Source organism: Pyrgilauda ruficollis, unplaced genomic scaffold, assembly GCF_017590135.1.
Source record: "Pyrgilauda ruficollis isolate IOZ18807 unplaced genomic scaffold, ASM1759013v1 scaffold85, whole genome shotgun sequence".
Taxonomy (NCBI): domain Eukaryota; kingdom Metazoa; phylum Chordata; class Aves; order Passeriformes; family Passeridae; genus Pyrgilauda; species Pyrgilauda ruficollis.
The window spans coordinates 2,958,604-2,976,476 of NW_024530488.1; the positions used below are offsets into that span (position 1 = coordinate 2,958,604).

At 46.0% G+C, this 17,873-nt stretch overlaps 1 protein-coding gene across 10 annotated transcripts in view; it reads left to right on the top strand.

Moving 5' to 3' along the window:
- The window catches only part of BCOR (BCL6 corepressor), an 82,120-nt gene extending 64,986 nt beyond the window's left edge, over window positions 1–17,134 (top strand). For all 10 annotated transcript variants that reach the window (XM_041487864.1, XM_041487863.1, XM_041487862.1 and 7 more), the window contains 5 exons: window positions 5,844–6,010; window positions 13,126–13,271; window positions 14,386–14,463; window positions 14,675–14,825; window positions 16,000–17,134. In XM_041487864.1, coding sequence (XP_041343798.1) covers window positions 5,844–6,010; window positions 13,126–13,271; window positions 14,386–14,463; window positions 14,675–14,825; window positions 16,000–16,294 — 837 coding nt within the window. In that variant the 3' untranslated portion in view covers window positions 16,295–17,134. The remainder of the gene's footprint in view (window positions 1–5,843; window positions 6,011–13,125; window positions 13,272–14,385; window positions 14,464–14,674; window positions 14,826–15,999) is intronic.
- The last annotated feature ends 739 nt before the right edge of the window (window positions 17,135–17,873 follow it).

Here is a 17,873-nt window from a genome sequence, read left to right on the forward strand (position 1 = left end):
GGAGTTCAAGTCCTCTTCCCAGTTCTATAGGTGGAGATGTTGTGAGCTAGCAGCTTTCGGTTGGGTCGCTGAAAGTTGTAGCCTCCATTCCCCTGCTGCTTTCCCTTTCCTGGTGTGGGGGGTTTGGGGGCAGGTTGCTGTGGGAATGACTCCCCACCACTGCTGGGTCAGCCGGCAGGGATGCAGGGTGAGCAGCATCCTGTGGGAATGAACAAGGGGTAAAGTTTTATTGGTAACCCTCTCTTCCCTTTAGATATAAACCATCTGCAAAAAGAACAAATACATATTTTTTTTCTTTTTTCCTCCTAAGTAATCTTTATGGCGATCTTTAATGAGCTGTATGTTTTCTGCTTTTGTTGTTTGTGAAGAGCGTGTAGTTTAGGAGAAGGGTTTTATTTTTGTACTTCTCTCCAAGGAGTATCTGGTATGTGACACAGGATGTAGCGCTTAGAATGTCCTCTTGCATGATCAGACACATCATAGGAGCGCTCTGCATGCTTTATACTCGGCGTCTGGAGCTGCTTGGTGTAGCTGGAACAATGTTGTCTAATGAAAGGGGCCCCCTGTTGCTACAAAAATCAGAAACCGATGAATCCCTTAGCTCGGCCGTTTTGAAGCACGCTTTTATTGGGGAAGTATGGGCATGTAGGTATGAGCATCGTTGCTGCTCAGTTTCAGATCTGGTGCAGAGGTGTTTCATTGCAGAGACTGACTGCTGCCCTTGGCATGGCTGCAGGGTTGGCTGTGCTGCTGAGAGGGCTGCTTGGACCTTGGGGCTGGGCTTGAGCCCCATGTGGGAAGGTGGCATCAGCCCAGGTCCGTGTGGGGCCTGCCCAGCCTTGGGGATTTGCTGAAACCTTGAAATGCCCTTTGTATAGCTGGAGAGAGCTTTGTGTGGAGCAAGGCCATGTCCAGCTCTGGAAGGCAGGGTTTATTGGAAGGGTTTTGTTTACCCTAGACAAAGACTTCTTCTAACTCAGGGCAGTTCAGCTCTAGCTCAGGGCAGAGGTGGTTGTTACAACTTTGCTATGGAGTTCTCCATAATTTAAGTGGTTTAAATTTCTGTGGGTCCAAAATCAAAATGTGCTGTAGCATGTACTCCAAGCTATTGGTGTGTTTTTTTCTTCCTGCATGGGGTCTGTCAGGGTGAGCATGCTTGAGCACTTGGCTTTCTGTGTCCAGCACCTCTACGGAGCACAGCTCAATGGGAGCAGCTCCCAAACTTAGTGATGGGCTGATGTCCTGCTCGAGCAGGGGCCCAGGGCTCTCCATTTGCTTTGATAGCAGGAGCTCTCTGCTATCAAATTGGCTGGTTGCAGAAAGCTGGGGATACACAGGCTCACCAAGGTATCATTGTGTGTCACCATGACTTCCCATTATCAGCTGGTTGGGGATTTTAATTTTCTGACTTGAATTCACCCAAAAGTTCAAGTGTGTTTTTAATAGACTTAAATATTCAGCCCGTTTGGTTTGATGGTTCAGGTGGTGTTGACCATGCAGCAGTTGGTTCTGTTGCTAGTGGAATGCAGGGCAGGGGAAGAGCCTGGTCCATGCACCCAAACTGCTGCCAGAACCTGATGTTGTCTGTGTTTTTTGAGGCTCAGTGGTGGGCGGCTGTGCCACCCTGTCAGAACTATGTTTGGCCATGGTGAGCTGTGATGGTTGGATCATCCGTGGAAGCTCCACAGCTGAGGAATTTTTCTTGGTAGTGATGAGACTACTGCCGTCAGTAGAAAGTTGAATTGAGCTTCCTCTGTCTGCACAAAGAATGAGAATGGTCAAGAAGTAAAAAATTCCTCTATGTAAAAAGAAAAAAAAAAAAAAAGGAAAAAAAAGGAAAAAAATCTGGATGAGTCAAGGTGACATGCTGGTCTGTGACCTGTGGCAAGTACACGGGTCAGTTTTCTGCCACCCCTGTTAGCAGGGCAGCAACCTCAGGTGGGCACTTGGGGGCTTCCCTGGCTGCTGCCGTGGCAGCCCTTTGCCAGCTCGGTGGCAGGGGAGGCAGGAGTTTGCATCATCAGGGCCACAGCTTGCAGAGGGAGCGAGTGCTGATTCAGGACTCGAGCTGGAAGCGGCTGGCACCGCAGGGCACCGCGGAGCCCTGGCAGGAATGCTGTATTGCCCTGAGACCGGATGAGCTCGTGCCTGCCCTTGGCAGCCTGCCTGCCTTTGCAGCAGGGATGCCCTGAGGCTGTGCAGAGATCCCACTCCAAACCCTTCAGCAGGCAGAGGTGCTGGCAAGCTGTGTGTATCGCTGCTGGACCCGTGGGGAGCCCGAGTGCTGCGAGGCCATGAGCTCTGTGCTGCTGTCAGTGCCACGGTGCAGATGTGCCCCAGGTCACCGCGGGAGGCAGGACACGAGCGGATCCGATTCTGTGTGCAAAGCTGACCCGAGTGGGAAATGTCGAAGGAGAAGTGTGGCTCGTGTCTGGTCAGATAAATTGCAGGGCTGCAGCCAGCAAGGCTACTTAAAGACAGAGCAGCAAATAGTCTTCAGCCCTGGAAATCCCTGATAAAGCTGGTGGGAAGCTTTGCCTTTCCCTTCCTAGGCTTCTGCACCAGGCCATGCTTCAGCAGGACGTTACCAGCTCATGCCAATGTATGGCCGCTCTCGAATCCCTTCTGTTTTCCCTTCATTTTTGAAACAAATGACTTGAGATAATGGTAGTCTTAAAACTGTAATTTACTTTTTGTGAAGAGGGAATTACAGGGAGCATAGAGTCTTTTTGGGAAAAAAATTACAAAAGGCTCGTGTAATGAATTTGATGTGAGAGGAAACACTGGCTGTCTTTCTGCCTCATGTTGCTTTTTGGTGTGTGTCTGGATTTGCTGATTTTGTCTGGGGAAGGGTTAATTTTCTTCTCAGTGGCTGGTATGGGGCAGTATTTTGGATTTGTGCTGAACACAGGGATGATAATATAGGGATGTTTTTTTACTGCTGAGCAGGGTTTACACAGAGCCAAGGCCTTTTCTGCTTTTCCTGCTGCCACACTTCTGAGGAGACTGGTGTGCATGGGAGGCTGGCAGGAGACACAGCCAGGACTGGTGACCCAAACTGACCAAAGGGATATTCCAGACCATGTGACATCATGGATCAGAGTATAAAGTTGGGGGAGAAGGGGGGGATGTTTGGAGTGATGTTGTTTGTCTCCCCAAGTCACCAATAAGTGGGATGGGGCCCTGCTCTCCTGGAGATGGCTGAACACCTGCCCAACCATGGGAAGCAGTGAATGAATTCCTTGTTTTGCTTTGCTTGTGTGCATGGCTTTTGCTTTCCCTATTAAATTGTCTTTATCCCAAGCCATGAGTTTTCCACCTTTGACCTTTGTGCTTCTCCGATTCTCACCCTGGCCCTGCTGGTGGGGGAGTGAGTGAGTTGGCTGCCTGGGGCTTGGCTGCTGGCTGGGATGAAACCATGACAGTGGACTTGGAAAGTTTCCTTTCAGTTTGTTATTTAATCCTTCCTAGAAAGGCAGTGAAATTACCAAAGTGTGTGTGGTGTGTGATAGGGCATTTAAACAGATGTGAAAACAGGGTTTATCCAGGCATGGGGAGTTCCCAGTGTCACCGCCACAGGAGCAGGAGCTCCAGAGCCCCATCCTGCCCCTGCACAGCTCCTGCATCCTGCTCAGGAATGGACTCCACTGCAGGGGTTTGGTATGGTGCTGGGGGGAAGTGTTAAGGCTCAGCATATAATGCCTGACCCAAGGGCTGTGTTTTGAGGCTGGTGTGGGGGAATAGTGCATCTTGGGGGCTGGGGGATGCTGAGCTCTTCCCCTGGAGAAGGAGTACATAAGAAGGGCAGCTCATTGCATATGAGGATGGACCATGCATATGTGCATACTTTGACAGTACTGTTTGCAGTTTGGCTAAGGAACTGCAAAAAGCAGAGGTGGAGGTGTCTGCTTATGTTCTAGTTTGACTCTTTGGATTAACTGTGAGTGATTTTCAGAATGCTGATTTAAATAGAGTGCCTGAACAGACATTAAATTGCCTTGTGGCACTCTCACAGCCTTCCCCAAACCTTAGCGAGAAATGCTTGTGAAACCAAAAGTGTGTTTGTGGCACCACATGTTCCTGTATTTGGCAATGGTGGCTAATTTTTTTGTAAATTGAATAAATCATGTTAAAAAAAGTTAATGAGGCATTTAATTAATTAACAATGTCGAGTTTTATGGTCTTTATGGTTACATTTTGTGGTTAATGACATTCTTCTTATAGCCTCTTAACACAGAATTGCCCAACAAAATCAGCTTTTTTGTCCAGTAGTAGGTATTCCACCCTAGGATGAGTCTTTCCTTTTTACAAAAATAGATGAAACGTCTTTTATTTTGAGTTTCAAAGTCTGTTTTAAATGGTAACTGCATGCTAAAAGTGGAGCTGAATACAGCAGCTGCTTTTGCTACCTATATCCATCTGCTAATTTGCCTGGCAGGGTGGTCTGCTTTGAGGGAAAATTCATACCTCCAGAGTATAATTTTGCACAGCCCTTTCTTATGGGCTTGAGCATGTGCAGGGTAAAGAGCATCCGTTCTGGACTGATTTTTGGCCTTTGGGCTGATTAGCAGGAGCGTTCAGAGCCCCTCTTTGGTGAGAGGTGGGGCTGTGGGGGTCCTGGGTGAAACTGGTGGGTGCATCCCCCCTGGCATTGCAGGAGATGCTCTGGAGCCTGGGACAGGCTCATTAGCTCTCAGCTCTAGCCTGCTTGGTGAGGGCCTGCTAAAAGAGCAGCTTCATGCTGTATCCTGGATACCAGCTCTTGAGTCAGGTGTACCCAGAGCACAGATTATTGCGGGCTTTCCGGTTTATTTTGAAACGGGAAGAATAAATGCGCTGTGCCCGACGTTGTTTTATTCTCTTGATTTGGCAAAACAAGCACTCGCCCCCTCCGTGCCATGTCTGGCTTTGTAAGGATGTCACTCAAATGCAGAATTAATGGTTTGCCACTAATCTGGGAACGTGGGGGCTATTTTATGCATTGAGCATCTCTTAGAAATGTGTTTTGTTTTGTTTTGCCTTACTTTGCATCTGGTACAAGTCGAGGAAGACTCGCACCATCCTAAATTTTCGGTTGAGTGATGGAGCAGTCATTGTTCCAAGGCTGCACGGCAGCGCAGAGCTGAGCCTGGCCCAGGCTCTGGAGCGTGCTGTATTTGACTGCAAGATGAATTGTGTTAAATTCACATGGCTTCCTGCGGCGCCGGGCTCGTTATTGGAACCTGGCGCCTGCCTTTACTTCTGCATGCAGAAAACTGGGGTGGGTGAAAATGGGATTTCCCCAATCTCGACAGAGCCAGGCTGGTTTTTGTTTGCTGATAGCAGACCATCCTTTGTGTGTCTTAAATGTGTTTTGTTTCGGGTCATGCACTTTTTCTTTTAAAATCGCACTGACGTTGGCTGTGCTGCTGTTGCACTCACAGAATTTTCTGTTAAAAAAATGCAGATGTAAGAGTAACAACCTTCCCACTAGCTTTATGTGCAGAAGTTCTCAGGAGTGGAACACTGAGTTTTGTCTGTGAAATTTTTGTATTCTCCCTCTGTGACAGCTCCTGATGTTGGGGGTTACAGGGTCCTGCAAGGCACAGAGCTCTCAGTGTCACTTTGCCCAAATTAGTCTGCTCAGGGAAGTCTCTGCTGTGTCTCCTGAACAGACAGGACTGTCAACAGCTCCCCCTTTTATTTTCCTTTTGACTGACCCATCTCATAGAGGGCAACTTAGCATATCATAGGGATTTTGTCTTTAGCCCCTTTCCCCCCTCTTTTCCTTCAAGCACAGAAATCTGCGCGTTCACCCAGCAAGAAATAACTCGATGCTCATCTGTTTTCCTTCCTGTTTCCAGGAAGTGGTTCTGTACTGTTTGGAAAACAAGGCGTGTGATGTGAACCATCGTGACAACGCGGGTTACTGTGCCCTGCACGAGGCCTGTGCCAGGGGCTGGCTGAGCATCGTGCGGCATCTCCTGGAGTACGGCGCCGACGTGAACTGCAGCGCTCAGGATGGAACCAGGTGAGGCCCGGCACCGCCTCGTCTCTGCCTCCCTTCCCTCTCTGCATATTAGCAACAATTCCATCCAGTGGCTATAAGCACACGTACCCTCACTTAAAACAATGCTTGCTTATTTTGAATACAATACCCGCTTGTAAACCTTAAAACACAATACACAGAGCTCCGTTGTTGAACTTAGAACTTCCTAATATCTTGCTAGATATACTTTTCTGCAGCTTAAAGAGTTATTCTAGACAAACATTAATACACAAACCATTGTTTTATTTATCCTTTTCTACTTTTTACATAATTTTTCTGCTGACTTATTTTATAACTACTGATTAACTCGAATCACAGTTCTGCTATCTCTAAGACCTACCTTTTGCAGCTTTCCCAAAAACCTCTGATTCTATAAATTCCCACAAGGTCCAGCACTGCCTCATCTCTGCCTCCCTTCCCTCTGTGCCTCTCCTTTATGCTCCCCTTGTCCTTCCTCCCACCCTGAAATGCTCGAAGCAGATCACACAGCCTTGCTGCTGGTCCTTGGGCTCCGTGACCTCCCCTGCTCTCTGCTTAATAAAGCAGTGGGGACACGCTTCTGTTGTCACTCGAGTTCGGGGTAATTTCTTTTTGATTCTGGGAATTTTAATACGCTGTGCTTTGCTTGGTTTTTGTTAGTCAGTGGAATTGCCAGCTGCAGGGCAGGAAGGAGTGATACTTGAGCTGCAGCCCTGCTCATGTGCCCTCCAGGTCCTTTGAGTTGTGCCAAAAGAGCGGAGTGAGCCTTGTTAGCAGGGTTACTTTGGAGAGCACTTCAGGCTTTTGTGGCGCCCGGGTGTGCGAGTCCTGTACATGCTGTATAAAAATGTTGTTTGCTGAACTGTTAAACTATCTGCTCATTTGATATTTTGGATTTACGTTTTCTTTCTTTCTTTTTTTTTTTTTTTTTTTTTTTTTAATCCCGAATTAGCCTTTTTTTAGTTCCCTTCGCAGAATAGTAGGGGTGCTTAGTTCCTGTGCTGGCAGAATAGATAGTGAGCTTTTCTTTTTAGCTTTGTGAAGAAAAAATACTGCTCTGGACCTTTTTTTAAGCTTCTTGTGTATCTCCTAAAGCACCTCTTTGACCACCTCTGCGAGGCTGACCTTGGGGTAACTTGTCCTGAGCATATGCAGAGCTGTTATTCAGTCTGTGCATTTTGGGGACAGGTCTTTGTATTCTGCGAATCTCCTGCAGCTTGTTATCTTAAATGGTTTATCGCCTTCCTTATCACCATCCAAATAGCCAGGGAGGTAAAATTAGCGTAACTAAGAGCCTGCTTCTTTTGTTTTTAAGCTCTTTATTTATTAACTTGGGAAGGGAGGAGTCAGGAAAACAAAAAGAGGTCTGGTTAGGATGGTCCATTAAAAGTTCATGATGGTCCATTGTTCCCGGCCCATCACCAGCCCATCACAGCCCAAAGGAAAGCTTTTTGGAGAAACATTAAAACCCCGACTGGATTGTCAGATTCCTCCTCTGTCGCCCACGTCTTTGTAAAGAGTTCTGAGCTCTCCAGGCTGACAAACAGCCTCGCATTTTCTGCTGCCTTCAGCTTTAATATGTGACCTGTGCAACAGCGGTGAGTTACCGTAAAAAGAATCCTAAATTATTTTTGTCTCACTCGCTGGAATAACCTATATAGAAAATTATCCCTGGGAAGCGTCTGAGCAGTCTTAATCACCCGGCAGTTCAGAGTCCACCTTTGATTTCTAGTCACAGACGGAGCTGATTTTCAAGAGAGAAACTTGGCCAGTGTGCCCTGAAAAGTTGTTCTTGGGAAAATGGATTTTAGAAATGAACATAATGATGAGCTGATCATAGATGGTAATGTCAGAACTCAGCGTGCTGTTGCCTCTCTTTTCTGAGTGCAGACTTACTTTTTATTTGGAAAGCTGCCCAACAGACAGCAAGAATCCAAAACACAACTAATACACAGAGGAAAGATGGTCTGAGTTGGGCAGGACAGAGAGCAGAAGTTTGTGTAAGGAACTTTGGATCTGTGTAATGCACTGCCTTTTGGCAGGATCGGACTTCTCTGTCTCTGTAGAGTAAGTCAGGACATTTGTAAGACAAGGTCCATTTTTCTCTTGAAGGTTTTTCTCCTTTAACTTTCAGGAGGAAAGATGACTTCCTCAGCTGTGTTGCTTTTAAAATTAAAATACAGAAGATGTTCAACCCTTAGAAATACAATACAGTCTTAAAAATAACAACAAAGTCCCTCAAAACAAAACCCAAAAAGCGCACCATCAGAGACTTGACCTTCTCCCCTGCTTTTAATGACTCTGAATTGGCTTTTTATTTGCCACTCACTTATCCAGAGGTACTTTTGGTGGTGCTGTGGAAGCTCTCAAGCCTGCAGAGGGTGGCAGTGGATGTGTGGTTCTGCTCAGCCTGTTGATGGGAAGCAGCACAGAGCAGTGATGTGACTGCGGTGCAGCCTGGGGGGTCACCTGCAGCTCTGGGCTCTGCTCCTTGCTGCCTCTGCCATCGGCTTTTTGGAGGACACTCTGAAAAGTTGTGGCTGGTGAAGATATTACGGCTTTGGTGTGTACAGGATGTCGGTGTGAAGGGTGCGGGAAAGTTCTGTGGAGTCTGTGCCTCTCTCAGATGCTGCTCTGATCATCGGGCTGGCTCTGTGTGTGTGTGTGTTTTGGGATGAGGCAGGCGTTCAGCCCCTGCTTCCTGGTGGTACCAGGAATCTCGGTGAAGCCAGGAACAAACCTGGTGCAGGGGCAGGGAGGAGACAGTGTTTGGGGATGTAGGAATGGTGCAGTCCTTCCTTCACCCCAGCTCGGCACAGGATGTCCCTCTGCCCTATTCACAGCACATCTAGCCAGGCTAAATGTGGTAGGTCTTGGATGTTTTTCCCCTTAAACTCTGTGCTGATAGACCACATGCAGTGCCTGCAGACCCTGAATACACAAGCACTCTGCTGCTCAATTAGTGCCTAATCAAAGATTATTGTAGAACCCGGAGATCTTTAAGACCTGTCTCCGAGGTGCTGCAGTCACTAAGGGCTCTTAATCGTCTTACCTATAAATAATAATAGACCGTGCTTAAGAGGTGAGAGCTTCCCTTCCCCGACAGGACCCCGACAGTAAGTGCAGTAGCTCGACTAGGGGTGTTGGGACTGACATTAGCGAGGCTGTTTGCCGCCTGCATTTGGCCTTATCTCGCTGTTCTTCTCCTCTTACCTCTGCAGCATGCCCCAGCTGAACCCTTGCCATTATCGAAACAAAACCACATGCCAAAAACACAGACATCCCCTGCCTGTTAAGCGAGGGCTCCACGTTGCTTCAGAGTTCGCTGGCTAGATTCTCTCTCCGCAGCCAGTTTTGCTGTATCCTTCCCGCTGGCAGCTGATGAGCTCAGCCTTTTTTATTTTTTTTTCCCCTGCGAGGACCATGCCAAGATGGCTCTCTTCCTGTGTCCTTTCAGCTGGTCTTGGCAGAGCCATACCTTCCAGCAGCTAATTGCGTTCAAGAAGAGGCAGCCTGCGTAGCTGCCCTCCTGCAACTCTTCCTTGCCTCTTCCGTGGGGCAGCCTGGCGTAACAGAGCGGGTGCAAACACAAACAAAACGCCAAAATATGGCATTGCTCGGCGAGTTGCAAGACCTCTCACTGCAGTGAGGAGAGTTCTGGTGGTGCCTGAAAGGCTGAGAGCAAACCCTGACTGGTCTAAATAGTTTATAATTTTGGTGGTGGAATGATAAACCCCCAGTGAAATGTTTTCCTAACTGTAGTGGAAGTAAAAATAGTAGGAAGAATTCGGCAGTACACAAGAGAGGGTTGAGATGTGTGTCTTTTGTAGGATATTGCAGCTCTCGAATGTCCCCAGCTCCTTCTGGGGCCTTTTGAAGGGTTTGTTTTAGAAACGAGCTGTGCTATGTTAACTGTACCATTAGGCATAGAGAGTGTTTATTTCCACCATGCTCAGGGTGGAAGAGATTGTATGGCAAAGCAGCCCAGGAGAGGACTCCCAGGGATCTTCTTTTATTTTCACATCTGAAAAAGTTGCCCATTCCAGTAGTTGCTTTTGCATCCTACAAAGAGGATGGTTAAACTCTGCCAAGACTGAAGAATACTCCCTCCTCTGCTGGCCCTGCTGGGAGAAGCAAACAAATAGCTGTGCCTTTGCATGGTCTCGCTGGTGAGCTTGCCAAGAAGCTGTTCTAGCCAGTAAAAGAGTCTGTCGGTGCTCTGTTTTGGCCTTTTCTCCCTTAACTTATCTATGGGGAATCTCCTTCCCCGCCCGCCCCCCCCCCCATCCCCACCAGTGTTTTCTTTGTTTCCTTCTATTTATTGTTCTTCCTTCTTCCGCACTGCCTTACTACGCCTTTCCTTCCCCCTGCCTCTATAAATTCCCCTCTCATGCCCAGGCAGCCTCCCTGTGTACTCTTAGATGACGAATCTGGTTCTGCCTGCCCCGCTACCTGCCTGCCTCTGTCTGCAGCCCCACGTTGGGCTTGGCGACCTGTGAAAAGGCTGAAGGAGGTTCCATCACAGGCTTACAGCCCATGTGCTGCAATTTTTCCATCCTGGGGAATGCCCAGGCACCCTTTAATAAACTCGTCTGAGTGTCGTTAAATCAATTGAAACAGTGGGCGGTGATTTAGATGCTGTTTTTAATAAGTTAAGGGATCATCTTGAATTCATTACTGCTTCAAAAGCCACTTAGGTAAGTCAGTTTTTAAGAAAACCCACAAACCAATAATCCCACACCACTCCTCAAACCCCCTCCCAAAACCAGAACATCGTAATTCTGAAATAAAATTTAAAAAGAGTTCAAAATTAAAGACTCCAGTGAAGCGAGGGAGTGGGGAGGAAAGAGCATTGCCAGCACTTGGCAGCAGCCGTAGCTCTGATCTGCTCCTGGTGCCTGTTGCCAGACTTTCAGCCAGGGATGCTTCATGCCCAGTGGGGGACAGGAGGGTTTGCAGCAAGGCTGACCTTTCCTGCTGTAGATGCTCAGAGTGCCGTGACCCAGCAGCTCAGGTCTCAGATGCTTGCTGACAGCAAGAAACACTCGATACTTCTGCAGCCTCCTCTGCAGCCTCCGTGTTGGCACCTCTGTTATTTGTTGCCTCCTGCTTGGTGTCACCTGGGATGTGACACTGTGATGTAGCCCTGACCAGATCCTGGATGTGATACTTCCCTGTGGGGAAGCACTGAGTCAGTAGGTGGAGGCGGGAGGGTGAGACTTGCAGGGGAATCCTGGGAATGCTGGCTCCTCCAACACTGTCTGTCTCTAAGGCATCAGTTTCAGTTCTGAGGCATTCCCTCAGAAACTGATAAGGGATATCCTGATGCTTTGCCAGTGATCCTCATGGACCTCTCTGGTCTTAAAATGTGAAGGTGGCTTTCCAAAGATTTGAAGGTGGCTTTCCAAAGAGTGGTATGGTGGGCTTTGAAGGTGTCCACATGTTGTGCTCTCTGCTGCCAAGGGTCTGAGGATTGGCACAAGCTGGTGTGAGGACTGTGCTCAGCAGCTCGAGGACCACCTGCTTCTTCACTCTCTTGGTGGCATGGGGTGTATGGGAGGCAGGCAGCGTGGGATAAGCCCTCTTTCCATAGGGAACAAACCACCACATCCCCAAGTGCACCTCCTCAAGTCAGTATATTGTGCACGTGTCAAAACCGATATGACATGGAGCTTTCCAGCAAGATGGATGCAAGCAAGAACCCTTCACATGGAGCAGATGTTAGCCTAAATCACAGCCTAATCCAGATGCATGGAGTAAATGCATCTGGAACATCTTTTTGAGACTTAGCAGAGTCACCCTTCTCCCCCTCCTAGCAGCAGTGCTGTGTGATAGATGGGAAAACAGTGGTGTGCCATCCTCTTCTGGCTGATTTGATCCTCCCCTCCTCTGTCCTGAGCTTTCCTGTGTACCAGGTCATGCCAAAGCAGTGGTGGCTTTGAGAGGACATTCCTCTGAGAGGCAGGAGTGGTGGGATGTGACCTCTTGGCAGGAGGGAGTTGAAGCCCTGGTTGTCAGCCGAGCGCCGCTTGGCAGATCGGGAGACGGAGAGGTTCACTTGGTGTGCTTCCAAAGGACTTCCCCCTGGTAGCATCACTGTGAAAGCTTTCCAGGAAGGCAGTGTGTGATCCTGGTGAAAGTCCTTCCTTGCCTTTTCGTACAAGCTTCCTTGACAGCCTTGTTGGGGGGCAGCAGTGTTGACAGCCCAAAGGAGGAGCGTTGTGCTGAGTTGGGCTGCCACGATCACTGCCCGCTCTGCTTTTAGTTCCCTGCTCTTGCTGTCTGAGGAAAAGATGGGATTTTAGCACATCTTCATTAGTCTGAAGGGTAATATGTTCTACTTCCAGACAACTCCCCGTTACGTATAATCAATTTTAAAGGCAGAAGTTAATGCGATTTATAATTAGCGATAAGGAATTCTAAACCTGGAATTGCAGGCCTGTGTATTAATGAATAATCCTTCTGAAGGCTCACAAAATCTATGTCGAGCTTGTATAGATTGCTCATGCCGCATAAAATGCTTTAATTTCTGGGTGGACTACACTTAAAATAACATGTTTTTCTATTCTCTGATTAGAAGGGTTGAACTGTGCTGCAAATGTATTTACAAGTACTGTTTAAAGAGGATGTTCTGCACGGAAGTTTAATTCCTAGCAAATTTTCATAACTTATTTCTGTGTACATAATTTAGGAGCTTTGGGTAACTGCTCTCCCTGCTTGCCCAGAGGCAGGCTGAATGAGCCTTGCTCCACAGCACGCTGTTACATGGCAGAGATTTGGAACGGTAGAGTGACTTGCAGCAAAATATGTTTGTGAGGCTTCACACAAAATCCTGCTTTCTGTTGCAGCAGTGTAATTATTTTACTGTCCCTCGAAAATGTGTACAGCAAGGAGTAGACGTAACAGAAATATGTGCTCTGAGCAGTCTGACTGAAGACAAGAGGGGTGGGGGATAATGTGCAAGTAAAACCGACAATAAGATGATTGGCAGCTGTATTAATAGTGTTACTTTCTATAAATAGCTTTGATCTACAGTCAGAAGTTTCTTGTCAAAAATATTTGCATAATACTGTTGAGTCAAAATGTAACGCCTTGGTTTTTATTTTTTTTCACACCAGACCAATCCACGACGCGGTCGAAAACGACCACTTGGAAATTGTCCGCCTGTTACTGTCCTATGGTGCTGATCCAACACTTGCAACCTACTCTGGGAGGACCATCGTGAAAATGACCCACAGTGAGCTCATGGAGACCTTCCTCACAGGTCTGTGCCCACGCTGCGTGGGGCTTTCTGGTCCTGGCAGATGGGGACTTGCTCCCTGTCCCCCAAAGTCCCTCCGGCCTGGCAGGGGTGGCTTCCTGCCAAGGAACTGTGGGCTGGGCTGGGCTGCAGCAGCTCCCTCTTGGCCTGCAAAAACCCAGAGGTTGCAGGTGGGAAGCACAGCCATGCTTGGGGGCTCCTTCTAATTGAAACTCTTAATAAGTCATAAGGATTGTTCCACTGTCAGATTTGATAGGTGGGTAGGAGGTCAGCCGGCTGTTTCGGCGCCTTCAGTTTTCTGCTTGAAATGAAAATAAGAAACTTGCCAATTCAAATAGCTGTTTGTTAAACATACTCGTGTTTTCCCATGGTCTTGCTTTTTATCCTAGACTATTTTTGGTTTTGCCAGTTCTGCCTTGTTTTGTATCTGAAATATATTAAAGGCTCTTGTCTTTAAACATATCCATGTTGTAACGTGGTTTTAGGGTTCTTTTTGCTCTTAGTTTTGGATGAAGACACTTGCATTCCGTAATAACTTACCTCTGAGCATATTTGCAGTGCTCATAGTCCATGAGTTTAAGTACTCATCTGTTTACCTGTTTAAATGGTGCAGTATAGAAGGCACACAGGTGTTTCAGGACTCCAGTAAAGTCCAGTATCTTTGACTTCCTAGCATCCTGAATCCCAGTATCTTTTCACCAATTCAACTTGTAAATCTCCCAAGTTATATCTGTAGAAAAAAACTACATCTTCTGAACATACCTGTGTGGAAAAACCTTTTTCATCTATTTATTTGGGGCCACAGTTTCACCCTCAAGTTGGTGTCCAAAATAATTGTGAAGGCCAAAAAATGTGGTACACCCTATCTTCACAAAAATAAGATACTGCTCTCAGTTGGATCTGTCCCTGTTGTACCTTAGGTGATTATTTGATGTGGTGGGTCATTATTTGATGTGGGGGAATGGCGTATATATGCTGTTGTTTGTAGCACGTGTGCCAGGAGTGTGGTGTGGGATTTTTTGATGGAAGGTGCTGAGGCTCTGTGACGCGCGGTCTCCTGACTTGCCAGCTTTTTGTTCTCATCAGTATGTTTTTGTTGTTGTTTTTTCCTCTCCAGAGTATTTAACTGACCTGCAAGGTCGAAGTGTTGATGACCCTGGTTTGTACTGGGATTTCTATGGCAGCTCTGTGTGCGGTGAGCAAATGTTGCCCTTTATTTCTTTGTATGCAGAGACTTTAAAAACATGGGGCACGTGGGGGTGGGGGCTGTTTTGTTCTTGTGGTGGAGGAAGCTGGGAAGGAAGCAAACTGATTTTGTTTACAGATCACGTTATTGGGGGAAAAAAAGCAAGACCTGCAACAGTCTTTTCATTGCTGACTTAGCACCTTTATTCAATTTTATTTAGATCCAAAAGATGAATCTGGATTTGATGTCTTGGCAAATCCTCCCGGCCCAGGTGATGAAGATGAAGATGGCTTCAGTGATGTGTTTGAATTTGAATTTTTGGATGAGCCTCCCTTACCGTGTTACAACATCCAAGTGTGTCTCTCTCAGGGGTAAGAACAAATACAGATTTTGGGATAAAAACGGCTGTGATGATCTGCATGGGATGGTGGCAGTTTGTGTCAGCGGGGAAAAGCGTTTGTATTTATGTCAGATAAATGAGAGATCAATGCTGTAACTGCTGGTGGTTTTTTGGAAATAAACTAATAGGAGGTGAGAGGGGAAACGGTTGATTTGTCAGCCTTTTTACTGCTATATTCCAGAGCAGGACAAATGATGTTTGAACACAAAGTCCTTTCCTCATCCCAGACAGGCATCTTGTTTATACCTTCCCAAAATAGAAGTGCTTCTAGCACTTAAATTTGGGTATGATGTTTGTACGGTGTTAATTTTATTCCATGGGTTTATCTGTTCCACTGCTGAGTGGACATGCTTTTGTGAATAACAAAATGACACCATTACTGCTTTTCTAGACTTTGTAGCAAAACTGGTTTAGAGCTCTGAATTGGAACAAACAACTGAGTATCTTAGGGAAAATCCTATGGTACTTAATAATAAGCAAAGACCTGGAAAGTTATATTATCTATTATATTCAAGATATAAATTAGATTTGTTAGCGACTGTTGTTTACCATTTGCACCAATTTTGATGACAGCTAGTTTTAAATACTGATCATGCAGGAGTGTGGGGTTTATTATGTTTTTGTTACATGGGTGATGGATCTAGCTTAATTCCCTGAAGTGGACAAATACAAAGATTGAATTTTAAAACCGTGTTGTTTATCTGACAAAAAACCAACTTGCTGTTGACTTGTATTTAATATTGGCATCTCTGGAAGTCAAGGGTGCTAAATTTTGTAGTTGTAACTATAAGCCATCTCCTTATTGGTGAAATGAAACTTGGATTGAGGCGGGCTAACCTTGAGGTGTCTGAGCTGGGGTGGCTGCTGGCCCACATGGGCACTGAGGAGCCCAGGTTTTATAGGTCCTAGTGCCCCTGCATCCTGGATCTTCCCTTCCCAAAGCTGCAGGTAGCAGTACTCTGAATAAATAGGTAGACACCTGCTCATCTGTTATTTCTGACCCCTGGGCAACAGCCTTGCTTTCAGAGGGATTGTTTGTGGGCGTGGGATCAGGGAGGGTTTGTCACACAGCGATGTGGGGAAGAGTCAGGAATCCTGTGAGTTAATGTCAGTTATTGGAGCCTCTTTCTCCTTTGCTTCCACAGACCACGGAACTGGCTTCTGCTCTCGGATGTGGTGAAGAGGCTAAAAATGTCATCTCGCATCTTCCGCTGCAACTTCCCCAACCTGGAGGTGGTCACCATCACGGAGGCAGAGTTTTACAAACAGACTTCCCTCAGCCAGTTGTTCTCTTGTGCTACGGACCTTGAAGCTTTTAACCCCGAGAGCAAAGAGCTCTTGGACTTGGTGGAGTTCACAAGCGAGCTCAAGACTCTGCTCGGCTCCGAGCTTCACTGGTTGCATCCGCACGAGGATCCTCCCTTCGACATCCTCTGGTGAACCATCAGGACGTTTAATGTACAGAGCTCTCTGCAGCTACTTCTTTATGTATATGTGTTCAAATGAAATTGTTTCTGTAAAGAAAGGACACTATTAAATATGAAAATATCTTTCCTTTATATAAGAGATCTGAATTCCAGTTGGATGGATTTTGGAAGAAATTTTTTTTTAACTTCAATCAGTTTTTACAAAAATTGTTATATAATGTTTCTTTAAATGCACACAGGCTTTGGGATAAGTTTGTTATTACTCTGAACACATTTTTTTTTTAAAGAACACACCCACACACATTGACTTTGTTTCATGCAAAGCACTGATTACACAGAACATACTTTTTCTAGGTGATGTGATCAAAGTCGTGTGGCTTGTTTGGGAGATAGAATTTGGTAAGGCACTTGGTGATATTATTTTCGGTTTTTTTGTTTACAGAATTACCTGCTTTGGCCAGGTAAGCACTATTGAATATAATTCAATAGTTTGTAATATAAATTAAACCATATCCATACGCATCAACTAATTGTAAGAACTTTTATATCCTAATTTAAAAGCTGTGAAATTTAGTTTTCACACATCAAACCGGATTGTTTATATATGTTTAAACATTTTATGCTCTTTATTTAAAGAAGACTTTGAACTATTTTTTCTGTACCTTGTAAAATATTGAAAAACTAACATATGTTGAAGTTGCTTGAAACTGTACATAAACTAAATTTTCTGAATTGTGTGTTTATGTTTGAGATCTGTGTTTTAACTTTGTAAGTAAATCTTCTGCCTTTGTATTTATATTTTACAAAAATTTTCTTAAAGGCAATAAAACTGTTGAGAAATGAAGAGGCTAAAGGGACTCCCATTAACTCTGTGCCTGGTTGTGACATGAGCTTTGTCTCTTCAATGTTCATGAAAGGAGGGTGTAGTTTCCAAAGTGGGGCAGGGCTGGTAGAGGTGCAGGCAAGCAGCTGATGAAATCTGGGTACACTCTGTAGTTGCTTTTTAAATTCCATGTTGCAAGAAAACATCGGGTGGGTGCTTTTGGTGGGACAAAGTTTTAAAAGTGGTGTTCACAATACTTTCTGCACCATCTTCTAAAGAATTGTGAATAGGTTCCATAATTTTCCCTCCTTTGACATCCTTTTAATTTCAATTGGCTGAATTCTCTTTTCAATGGAGTCTGCAGAGTGAAAGTTAATAGTACCAGGGGAAATGCTTTGGTTTTAATGTGGAATATTAAACCTATGAGCACATTTTGGGAGGATTTAAAGGGACAGTGATCAGAATGTCACTTCTGTGCAGCTCTGCTATCTAAGAGGCTGGGCTCCCTGGGCTTGGGCAGGCCTTTTCTGCCTTCCCCTTGTGGAAGGAAATTCTAGCTGTGAACTCAAACTCCTGAGTTTTAATTAGGGGCTGTTATTAAGAGTAGTATGTCTTAGGACAGCCAGTTGTCACCGAGGTGTTTAAACTGCTCTGCTCTTGTGATGGGGGCCAGCACCCCACCCAAAGGGTCTTGAGCAAAGCACCTGGTCAGTCTGGGAAAAACATCTGGGAAGAAGTTTCTGCATTGTCCGGAAGGCTGAAGGTAAGG